This window comes from Mus pahari, chromosome 6 (assembly GCF_900095145.1).
Source record: "Mus pahari chromosome 6, PAHARI_EIJ_v1.1, whole genome shotgun sequence".
Classification (NCBI taxonomy): domain Eukaryota; kingdom Metazoa; phylum Chordata; class Mammalia; order Rodentia; family Muridae; genus Mus; species Mus pahari.
In genome coordinates this window covers 23830802-23843704 of record NC_034595.1, presented here as the reverse complement: position 1 = coordinate 23843704, position 12903 = coordinate 23830802, and the positions used below count along the sequence as shown (strand labels likewise).

General features: G+C 37.5%; 1 protein-coding gene across 1 annotated transcript in view; it reads left to right on the top strand.

Moving 5' to 3' along the window:
- The window catches only part of Megf9 (multiple EGF like domains 9), a 102260-nt gene that overhangs the window by 75237 nt on the left and 14120 nt on the right, over positions 1-12903 (top strand). The window contains exon 4 of the mRNA XM_021200136.2: positions 8819-8962. Coding sequence (XP_021055795.1) covers positions 8819-8962 — 144 coding nt within the window. The remainder of the gene's footprint in view (positions 1-8818; positions 8963-12903) is intronic.

The following is a 12903-nucleotide window of genomic DNA, read 5'->3' as shown; positions in this document are numbered from 1 at the left end:
GGCAAATAAGAAAACAGCCTGTCTGCAACCCACCATCATGCCTGATTGAATCGAGGCCGTCATTTTCTCATTTGCCTATTAGAAGAAAGGAGAGCCCTCTTCAGGTCTAGTTTAGTTTAGTTTTGTTTTCTTTTGTTTTGTTTTGTTTTGTTTTCTTTTGTTTTGTTTTGTTTTGTTTTTCAAGACAGGGTTTCTCTGTGTAATAGACCTGGATGTCCTGGAGCTAACTATAGACTAGGCTGGTCTCAAACTCACAGAGATCTGACTGCCACTGCTAGGACTAAAGATGTGTAGCACCACACAGGTATGATATACAATAAAGAGCAGAGACTACAAAAATGGAAAAAATGTGGCTAGTAATAAAAATATAAATAATGGAAACAACTACAATAATACTGTTATTAGAATTAAGATTGAAATTTCAAAATAACTGAAATGACTATATTGAGGAATTAGAAGAAAAATAAGACAAAATGATAAAAAGGATAGAATTTCACTAGAGAATAGCACTACAATGCATGTGCACGCGCACACACACACACACACACACACACACACACACACACACACGGATGGGGGTGGGGGCACGGGTCATGAGGAGACCATGACGACTAGGGAGATAGCTCAGTAGTAAAGTGCTTACTATGCAAGCATAGGAACCTGAGTTTAAATCCCATGTTAAAATGCTGGGCATAGTTTTATAATGTGGGTGCTGTGTCTAATGTCTGTCTGTGTGCCAGTGTCTAAGAGGGCATCTGATCCCCTGTAACTAGAGTTACAAACAGTTGTGAGCCATTGTGGGTGCTGAGAGGTAAATGTGGGTCTTCTAGAAGAGCAGCCAGTATTCTTTTTTTTTTATTAGATATTTTCTTCATTTACATTTCAAATGCTATCCCGAATGTCCCCTATATCCTCCCCCCCCCGCCCTACTCCCCTACCCACCCACTCCCACTTCTTGGCCCTGGCATTCCCTTGTGCTGGGTCATATAAAGTTTGCAAGACCAAGGGGCGTCTCTTCCCAATGATGGCCGAATAGGCCATCTTCTGCTACATATGCAGCTAGAGACACAAGCTCAGGGGTTACTGGTTAGTTCATATTGTTGTTGCACCTATAGGGTTGCAGCCCCCTCCAGCTCCTTGAGTACTTTCGAGCAGCCAGTATTCTTAAACACAGAGACTTGTATTTCTCTAGCCCCAGTGCCATGTAGTTGTAATCTGAGCTCAGGTAACAGAGACAGGAGGATTCCTGGAACTAGCTGATGATCATCCAGTCTACTCTAATTGCTAAAGTCCAGGTCATTGAGTCTCTCCTCTCAATAGAACTCAAAAGCATTCTTGAAGATAACACTTGATATTATCCTCTGACTTCCACACATGCATATGTACTTGCATGCATATAAAGCTGCCAATCCATACACATGCATTTGAAAAACAGCAATCTATGGGTTCGTAAGATGGCTCAGTGGTTAAGAACACTGGCTGTTCTACCAGAGGTTCTGGGTTCAATTCTAAACAACTATATGGTGGCTCATGACCATATATAAAGGTATTTGATGTCCTCTTCCAGCATACAGGTATACATGCAGACAGAATACTCATGCATTAAAAAGAATACATAGGTAAATAAAAATTTTAAAATAAAAGGAACCTAAAACTAAAAATTATGATATTTGAAGATGATAACTTGTATGAGCTAAGAGAAGACTTTTACTCAATGAAGGCAAGATGTCCACATAGGATACAATAAAAACTGTCTAAACTGAAGCATTTTTATAACAAGGTAGTAGAAAAAGGCAGGAGAGATGAGAAGCATAGAGCCAGAGTCTAATATAAGTGTAAGGGAGCTCAGGAATTTATGGACAAAAATTTTCTAAATGATTAAAAAAAATTCAACCTACACGTCGGAAAGCTCAACAAATGCCAAGCCAAATAATAACAGAACAAAAGACATCTAAGCAAGTTCAGCTTGTCTCAAATTAAACACAAGTACCTCTGATCTTCAAATGCCCTAAATGTAAGATTAGAGGACCTTCCTGGAAAGTCTTTTAACATCAACATGGAAAAAAATCAAGACGTATGATTTTGATAAGTACATGAGATTTTATGAGAACAGGATATCAGAATAAATCTAAACTGAACGGATCCCCAGAAGAATCTACACTGGAAGCTTATTCTTTTTGTCCAGTGAAGTGTGTATAGAGAAATCTGTTTAGAAGACATTGTGTCATCTGACTGTAACTACTTGCCTAATGTTCTTTCTCTTTACTGTTGAATGTGTCCCAAAGTTACTATGCATGTTCTTTCCCCTGACAAGAATGGCCTTTCCAGCTCACCTCCATCCACACCGCAGACCCCTTTGCCTTATTAAATCATAGATTTCTTTCAGGTCTTCAACAAAAGGTGGCTTCCTTAGCATTTCCTGTCACTCCTCACTAAATGCAAAGCCCTCACTACACACTGTTACATGCATTTGCAAATTTTCAGAGTACTTGGCACAACTGATGTTTATATGTTTACTGTGGCCATTACTCTCATGTGCACACTCACTACATGGTAAGTTCTATGGGGCAGGAACAGAAACAGCATCATCCTTGTTTATACAGTCTCTCCCCCAGGTATTGGCACAGAGTGAGCACCCACTTATTCTTTGTCGGATAAGTGAACAAACTAATGGTAAAATATGAAAAAGAATGATGAGATTCAACATTGGATAACAAGAAGAATATTTTATTGGGTTAAATCATCAGTTATTCCCTGGGTGGTTTAAAGTACCAAAAAGCCATGTAAATTTTTTCTTCATAGCAGGTGGCAGTTATCACACTGACCTGCACATGCTCTGGAGATAAAGTAAAATGAATCCATTGAGTAATTCTGATTTCTAAAAGACATAAATAGTTTACCATATGAAAAGTATAAATCCAGTGTGAAGGAGTAAGCGCCTTACTGAAAACAGCCGGTTCACATACAATTTTTATCACAGATGAGTCTTCAAGAGTACTGGGGTACCGTCGCCCTCTAGTGGCTACTTTGTATGTTTGCATAGTTATTCTTCCCAGTATGTCTGGAATTTAGATTCAGAGTTTCAAAGTTCTCATTTTATAGTAAAATATATTGGAAAAAATATCACAGGGAAAAATTTGACTGTAGGTATAAAAGGGCCCTTTAAAAATATTTAAGCCAGAAATTCTATTTTCAGGAACCTTCTGAGAAAATAATTCTAAATTCATAAAAAACTTTATGTTAAAAAATTGCTTACCATAATGATAGTTATGACATAAAAAAACACTTAGACACCAGAATTTATAACAATATGTTATTATTGTTACATTGATAATACATGGTTAGAATCTCAGAAAATCACATTTTGGCTGTATCTTGGGCAAGTTATTTAATGTGTTTCTGTATCCATAAACTTGGGTTAACCACCTAGTAGTTTGCTATAAAAATAAATACATTTGTGCTTCTCTACAAACCATCAGAAGCAGTCTGGAAGTAATAGCTATTAGAATGATTTCATTACAGTGTTTTTATGAATGGCATATGTGAATATTTGGGCTTTAAAACGACAAGTACCATATAATTAGACTGTTTCAGTGACAAAACCCGAATCTCTCTAACTAAGGTAAGACATCGAGGAAGGTACCCCAATGTTAATGAGATTATCGAGGCACTTTTCTTGTACTTTTACTTGTTTTCCAAATTTTCTTTATTGAGCACATTTTCCTTAAATGAAAGTGTAAGAAAGTCAACTGTTTTTTTTACTGCAAACTTTGTTTTTAGATAACAGACTTATTTTAAGAACTCAAGGAGCTTTTGTGTCTTGGCTGTATCCCGTGAAAGTGTGACTTGAGCAGCCTGATTAGCTGACTGCCTTGATTGCTGAGTAGCTGCTCTGCTTCAGGATGTCACACTCTCCCGGCTGGCTTCCTTCCTGTGTGGCTGCATTGCCTTTTCTGTCAGTTGAGCTCCATGTCCCTAGATCAGCTCTTTACTGATGCCTCCTCCGCACACAGAGTGGCACATTTGTCCCTGCCACTTGTACTTTCCCTTTGAGTGATCTCACCCAGGCCCCAGGTTTAGTTGAAATGCCACTGATATACATGTTTATTGTCAGGTCTGCATGTCTCCTTGATCTCCATGGTCAAACATTCAACTGGCCGCTTCATTTGAATGCTTTGATGAACATTAAAATCCTAACATCCCTCTTAGTTCCCACTAATACCTGTCTCTTTTTTCCTTGAACCAACCACTGATAGTGCATCCTTGCCCAAGCCATTATCACCTATCTGAAGGAGTTGGCCTTTTCTTATCTGATCTTTCTGCCTCCTCCCTAGGTTTCTATCCCACCAGAATCCTGTCTCCATGTAAGAATTTTTAATATTATAAAAATTATGACAGTCCCCTGCTAAAACTCTTCAGTAGCCTACTGTTATTCTTGGTGTAGAATTAAGATGTATTTCTATGGCCTAAAACAAAAATAATAAAACATCAAATTAAAATAGATTTTGTTTTAAAACCAAATCCACAGTTGTCTGATATTTTAAGCAAAACTTTTAAGAGCAAACTTTTATTGTTACAGAATTCATAGCTATAGAGTCCTCAGAATATAAGAAGGTTTAGAAAGAAAGCAGTCTCAAAGGGTTTTTAATCACTCTATGAGTACATCCTATTTTGTTATATATGTGAAAAATACCTTCAACACTGTCATATGTGTAAAACGTTACATGATTTCAGACGGGCATGATAGCTCCTGCCTGTAATCCCTAAATTCAGTGTGGGAGGCAAGAGTATCAGATATTCAAACCAGATTCAACTAAATAGTAAATTCGAGACCAACTTGGAGCTATGAAACATAATTTATAACTAAATATATTTTATGACTTTAAAAGATGAAATCTACATGAAAATTCAGTTGAAATCTAAGTTAAATGTCCAAATAACATAAGAATATCTTTCCTAATAAGTCATGAAATATGGAGGAATTTCCTGTAATCCTTTAAGAATGAAGAACATACATTATTATTAACATTTTCATTGTTTTGGCTTTCAAATCTTGCTCCAGTTGTATCATTTTATCTTATAGTCCTTTCTGCCACACTCATTTTTGAAACTATTACATAAGTAAGAGAAATATATCCAGAACAACATCATGAATGTTAATATCAGCTGTTTTTAGCTTGTTGTAAGATTTCAACACACTCCTGGGTTTTTTGTGTACTTACTTATGTAGGAGTAGTTGTAAGTCTGATTGCAGACGTGGTGCTTCTATGCCTCTATCAAGAATCCTTTGTCATAGAGTGCCAAAAGAGTGTTGTCCCAAAACACACAACTCTGCCTTCGTCCCGATTTTTACTAGTCACTTTTTAATTTTTCACTTTTCATTGTCCTTGTTTGCTTTCTATTGCTGTGATGAACACCATGACCAAACGCAACTTGGAGAAGAAATGGTTTATTTCTTCTTTCACATCTCAGGTTGCACTCTATCACTGAAGAAAGTCAGAGCAGGAACTCCAGGCAGAACCCTGGGGGCAGGAATTGAAGCAGAGGCCATGAAGGAACACTGCTTACCAGTTTGTTCCTCATGGCCTATTCAGCCTGCTTTCTTTTTTGTTTGTTTGGTGTTTTTGTTTGTTTGTTTTTCTTTCTTATTAACTTATTCTCTCATACATTACATTTCAACCACAGTTTCCTCTCCCTCCTCTCCTCCGGTCCTCTCCACTACTTCCTCCCTCCCCATCCACTCCTCCTCCATTTCCCTTCAGAAAAGTCTGCCTGCTTTTTTTTTTTTTTTTTTTTTTGTTTGTTTAAATTGGTTTCTCTGTGTAGCCCTGGCTGTCCTGGAACTCACTCTGTAGACCAGGCTGGCCTCGAACTCGGAAATTTGCCTGCCTCTGCCTCCTGAGTGCTGGGATTAAAGGCATGTGCCACTACGCCCCGGCCTGCCTGCTTTCTTATGCAACTCAAGATCACTTCCTAGTGTTGGTACCTGAACAGTGGGCTAGGCCCTCCCACATCAATCATTAATAAAGAAAATGTCATATAAACTTGCCTAAAGTCTTTTATTGGTGACTTCTTAGTTCTTTGATAAAAACACCATAAGCAAGGCAATTTATAGAAGAAAATGTTTAATTGCCTTATGGTTTCAGGGAGTTGGAGTCCATCGTGATTTGGGGCGATCTAGTAGCAAACAGCAAGCATGTTGTCTGAAGCAGCATGTGAGAGCTCATGTGTCAGTCCAGCCCTCAAGCACTAGGCAGAGAGGACACACAGAGAACAGCTGGAGTCTTTTAAACATGAAGGCCCACCCCAAGTGATAAACATTCTCCAACAAGGCCATGCCTTCTATTCCTTCTCAAATGGTTTCACCAACTAGAGGCCAAGTATTCAAGCACAAGGGCCTATGGAGTCTATTTTCAATGGAAATTCAAACCACCACATAGCTAATCTGATAGGGGCATTTTCTCAACTAAGGTTTCTCTCTTCTCAAATGACTCTAGCTCATATCAATTGACAAAAACTAATGAGCATGCTCATGCATCCACCTCTAAATATTGTGCCACCATTTTGCTTCATATTTATCCATATATGTATAAATACTGTATGTACTTGTCAGGGTTCTCTAAATGAAAAGAACTGATAGAATGAATATATATGAATGAATTAATTGAGTATATATATATGTGTGTGTGTGTGTATGTGTGTGTGTGTGTGTATGAATATAAAAAAAATATAAAAAAAGAAAAAGAAAATCTCTCAAGTATACCCAGCCACTTGAAAGCTAATTCTAGATGTAATTAAGTTGAAAAACAAGAATAGCCATTACAACACATATTTGAATTAAAAAATTTCAAAAGAAATTGAGCAGGTGTTTTCTCAGATACATTTTCTTTTCCCTGTTCACAGAGACAATAATCCATAAAATTCCTTAACTGTCTCTGTCCATATCTAAAGTTTTTGGTTTAATGTATTATGTATTTTTGTATAAGCTTAGTTTTGCTTTTTTTTTGTCATTTTTCAATAGTTGCTTCAGTATCAACTTTTTTTTAATAGTTGAGGCTACAGTAGCAGTCTTCAAAAGCATTTATATAAATGTAGTCACAGACCATAAATACCCATCGGACAAAATGTCTACCTTCGGGAAAAAAAATCAAAGTAAACAACCTTAATACTGAGGCCCACTAACTACTGAGGTAACTTCATCCAAAGTGACAAGACCCTTGTCTCAAAACAAAAAATGAAACAAGTACACATGCTGAAAGTAAACAAAAATATTTAAATTATAAAGAGGTAAAATAAATATTATTCCTGGTAAAACTCAATCATGACATTCTTTCTCAAAGTTTTTGGGACAGTTTTTAGTTTTAGTCAACTGACAAATTCAATGTGTTTATGGGTTTAGTTTCAATACCTGGAACCCCGGGGAAAGATCACACATAATAGCATATCCCATCACTTCTGGTAGGCGTCAAGAACTTGTGGTCAGAGCAGGACTGTCCGTTCAGTTGTCAAATATACATCAATTGTAGTCACCTCACAGTGTAAAAGAACAGAACTTACTTCCAGTTTTTACCCTAAAACTGATTGACCCTTTTCTCATCTCCCACCCCTCCCCCCCTTAATGGTGCTTTTTTTCTATATACTTTATTTTGTGTATATGACTGTTTTGTCTGAATGGATACTGTGCACCATATGCATGCAGTGCCCTTGAAGATCAGAAGGGGTTGCCAGATCTCCTGGATCTGGAGAAAGATGATTGTGTGTTGCCATGTAGGGATGGGGATTTAAATGGGGGCCTCTGAAAACATATGCGGAGTTCTTAACCACTGAGCCATCTCTCCAACCCCTATTGTGGCTTTCTGAAATTCTACAAAGTTAATTTTCTCTATATATGCCATTCTTTTTCAACCAATGCTCTCTTTAAGATGCATGCTTGTATGCATAAGTAGTTCATTATAGTTCATAGAAGTATCCAAACTATGAAAGTGCTGCAGTTATATACACTTCTATTAATATATATTATCTTATTTTTTTCTTTGCACAAAGTTAGTCTGTTTTTAGTATATAGCCAATCAATGAGTGCATATTGTGACTATAATCACATACCCAACTTTTCTCTCATAGAACATTGAATTCCTAGACATAACTAGTTCAGAAATAAATCAGGACGGGCTGGAAGGATGACTCAGCAGTTAAAATCATTTGCTCTTCTTGCAGAGGCTCCACATTGGGTTCCCAGCACCTGTATTGGGCAGCTCACAAGCACCTGGAACTCCAGTTCATAGAGTTCCAATTCCCGTTGCTGGTCTCCAAGGGCACTTGCACAAACATATTGCACAGAAACACACATAGGCACATACACGCAAGTAATAACTCTTTTTTAAAAAATAGATCTACTTATTTTATCCATTTATGTGTATAAATGTCTTTGTCTCCGTGTGTGCCTATGTGCCCAAAAAGGTCAGAAGAAGGTGTAGAGAATACCCTTGGACTGCAGTGACAGTTGTGAGGTGGCACACAGATGCTGGGAGTCCCAGATTGTCTGTGAGAGCAACAAAGGCATTTAACAACTGAGCTATGTCTTCATCTCTAAATCTCTCCTCTCCTCTCCTCTCCTCTCCTCTCCTCTCCTCTCCTCTCCTCTCCCCTCTCCCCCCTCTCTTCCCCTCCCCTCCCCTCCCCTCTCCTCTCCCTTCTTTTCAAAAAATAACACAGAATAAAAACTAAACAGTAGTCCTGCTTCTTTTTCTGTATAATCTGTGGTCTTCCTGAAGCAGGCAGGATTCTAAAGTTTGCTAACTCTGAAAAATAATTGTTTTAGGTGCTTGTCTAAACTGCCAGGAAAATAGTAAAGGGGAACACTGTGAAGAATGCAAAGAAGGATTTTATCAGAGTCCTGATGCTGCAAAACAGTGCCGTCGCTGCCCGTGTTCCGCAGTGACTTCTACAGGCAATTGCACCATTGGTAAGGTCTTTCTTTAGGTTTTACTTCCTTCTCTGAAGTAAACTGTATTGATGAATTAGGTTCTAGAAGGTATAAGTGAAAGGGAGTTATAAAAAAATCACAACAGTTTACTTTCTAAGAATTTATATCAAATTCTAATTCACATGTGAAATGAGCATTCAGATGTCCTAGCCAGCACTGTGCATGTATCTGGATTATCTCTTGTAAAATATTTTCAAAGTTCATTCATATTGAAACAGGTATAAGTAATGCATACTTTTTGTTGTAAATTGCATAAAAGCCACATTTTATTTATTCTTTTCTGAATTGGTAGACATTTAAAAGTTATCTGCTATAAGTAGTACAGCTATGAACATTTCTGTTCAGGTTTTTGTGTATATAAATGTTGCCAATACACCATCAAGTTTTCCCCACTACGGGAGATTGAGTTTGGGATCTTATTTGTGTGTACTAGCAAAGCACTCTGCATCTGAACTGCATTTCCCAGTGTTTGTGTGTACAAGGGTTTTAATTTCTCTGGGGCATGTCACTAGGAGTGGAATTTGCTATGTCATGTATTAATTGTGTTCAACTCTATGAGGAAATATCAGATGATTTTCCAAAATAAGAACACAATTTTGTGGGGGTGGAATATGTATATTGTGTATGAGTTTGTTTAGACAGAGCATGTTGTGTATTAAAAGCAGAGATGAACATCATGTGTCTTCAACCTCCCTCCACCCTATATGTTTAAGTTTTTTGTTTGTTTTTAGTTATGAGTATACATAAGTGTCTGTAGACTATCATGTGCATGTGAGCGCAGTGCCTGTGGAGACCAGAGGAGCATACAGTCCTCTGGGTCGAGATGTCTCCCTGTCCTCTGACATTATTATTTTTAGGAAGTATAAATGAGGGTTCTAAATATCGACAGACTTAAAACACTAACTAGCTATCTTTTTTTATACTTAAAGCCATCCTAGTAGATGTGAAATGGCTTTCATTGCACTGTGGTTTAATTTGCCTGTCTCTGATGGCTGATATGGTTATTTACCAGTTTAGAATTTCTTTCAAGAAAATACTTTTTGGTATTCTTTTGTTCATCTTAAAATTGTATTTTTTTTATCGTTGTGTTTATAGAGTAGTATATACAAATCACTTGTCAGATATTTGATTTGTAAGAAATGAGTATATAACTCTATGGTAAAGTCATTGCCTAGTAAATAGAAGATCCTAGGTTTTATCTCTATTTAAATATTATAAAATATTAAATATTATAAAATATTTAAATATAAGGGTTTTTTAAATAATTTATAAATATTCCCATGACCCAATTTTTCACTTGGTTTATCTCCTTTTTAACACAAATGATTTTTGTTTACTTGCATAATTTCAGAGGCATTCAGTTCGATTTTCTTTCATTGTTTATATTGGCTTAGAATTTCTCATGAGACTGTAGTCAAGATTTTAGGACTGTAGTCAGTACTTTGAAGGCTTAATTTGGACTATAAAATCTGCTTTCAATATGGCTAACTCATTGGCTCTCTAGGGGCAAAAAGGTTCTGTTAGTCATCATATGGACATTTTCATTAAGCTACTTAATATCCTTGCAACATGGTAGCAGGCATCTGCTACAGTGAATGATCCAAAAACAGGAAAAATATAAGCCTTGGTATGTTTTATCATATAGTCTCTAAAGTCACAGAGGTGTTTGCAATACCCCATTAACTTATTCATGCTTATTCTATCAAGTATGAATGTGTGATCCTAGGAATTGGGAACATTAGGCAGCATCTAGGAAGTCAGTTGTTATGCCTAGTAGTAGGAACTGGTATGTTTCTCTTTTCATAGGAAGCTATTAAAAATCTTTCATTTATTCCACAAATAGTAATTAAGGACCTAGTACATGCTTTTCATTGTGATAGACAAGGAATGCAAAAGTCTCAAAACTAAGACGTGGTTCTAAATTAGCATTCAGTGTTATAGGAAGGAAAGCACACAAGGTGTCAAAGTAGTACATAAACTTATGGTTATGAACTTACAGGATACGAAGAAGGTTGTATCATCCCTGGGACTGGATGTATTCCCTCTTATTTTTCCTAAAGAAGATGACATATATATATATTGAATAGTTAGAATAAGTTAGGATTGTTATTTTGAATCAGGAATATAAAAATTGAATATTAATATCTAAATTTCATCTGCAATAAAATAAGTCTGATCTGCCACCCTCCGAATCCTGGCGATTTTCTTCTTTTTTCTCTCCCAGTCCTTACAACACACAAATCTAAAGGTCTTGTCTTAGTCTACCTGTCTAGCTATTGGCTGTTGGTTACTTATTTAATTATTTTTATTAATTATTTTTATTTGTTTACATTTCACATGATATCCCCGTTCCAAGTTCCCCCTCCACAAACCTCCCATCCCATTCCCCTTCTTCCCCCTCCCCTTTGCCTCTATGAGGGTATTCCCCCACCCACTCATCCACACCTGCATCAATGACCAAGCATCCCCCATGATGCTACAGTATAAAGTCTACACAGGAACAAGAGACTCCCCTCCCATTGATGTCAGATAAGGCCATCCTCTGCTACTTATGTATCTGGAGCTATGGTTCCCTCCATGTATACTCTGGTTGGTGGCTTAGTCCCTGGGAGCTCTGGAAAGTCCAGTTAGTTGCTATCGTTCTTTCTATGGGTTGCAATCCCCTTCAGGATTTTCAGTCCTTTCTCTAGCTCTTCAATGGGGTCCCCTGGATTAGTCCAATTGTTGACTGTGAGTATCTGCATCTGTATTAGTCACATGCTAGCAGGAACCATACCAGGCTCCTCTCAGCAAGTGCTTCTTGGCATCAGCAATACTATCTGGGCTTGGTGTCTGCATATGGGATGAATCCATTTTTTGCCCCTGTCTTTCCTTTGGACAGGAATATTTCTGGGTTAAAATTTTTGAGATGGGTGGATAGCCCTATCCCTCAACTGGGGTCCATGTCAATCTACTAGAGGAGGTCTCTACAGGTTGTATCTCCCCTTTGTTGGGTATTTTGGCTGAAATTATCCCTGTGGGTCCTGGTAGCCTCTCGCTTCCCTGGCATCCGGGACTTTCTAGTGGCTACCCCCAGTTCCCCATCCTACACTGCTACATATTTCTATTCAATTTCATGATCCTCTGTATTTCTCTCCTATCCCTTCTAATACCTGCTCCTGCCCCCCCTTTTTCCCTCCCAGATCCCTCCCTCCCTCCCTCTACCTCCTGTGATTATTTTGTTCCCCCTTCTATGTAGGATTGAAGCATTCACACTTTGGGCTTCCTTCTTAAGCTCTATATGGTTTGTAGGTTGTATCATGGGTATTCTGAGCATTGGGGCTAATATGCACTTATTAGTGAATATACACTATGTGTGTTCTTTTGTGACTGGGTTACCTCACTCAGGATGATATTTTCTAGTTCCATCCATTTTCCTGCAAATTTCATGAAGTCATTGTTTTTAATAGCTGAGTAGTACTTCATTGTATAAATGTACCACATTTTCTGTATCCATTCCTCTGTTGAGGTATGTCTGGGTTGTTTCCAGCTTCTGGCTATTGTAAATGAGACTGCTATAAACATAGTGGAGCATGTGTCCTTGTTATATGTTGGAGCATCTTTTGGTTATATGCCCAGGAGTGGTATAGCAGGGTCTTCAGGTTTATTTCCAATTTACTGAGGAACTGCCAGATTGATTTGCAAAGTGGTTTTACTGTTGGCTCTTTATTGATTAATCAAAAACTAATTGGTGACAAGGACCTTTAGCATTTGGACACATAGATTTTCAATTTGGTGCGCCAGATTAATTCAAAGCATTAGAATCAATCCCCAACATTTCAGCTTTTCTGTCTAAATAAAAAAAGGCTCTTCTCTCAGACATAAATTGAGCATAACCATAACAATTATGTAAATTATAAAGTATGGTATACAATTAACAT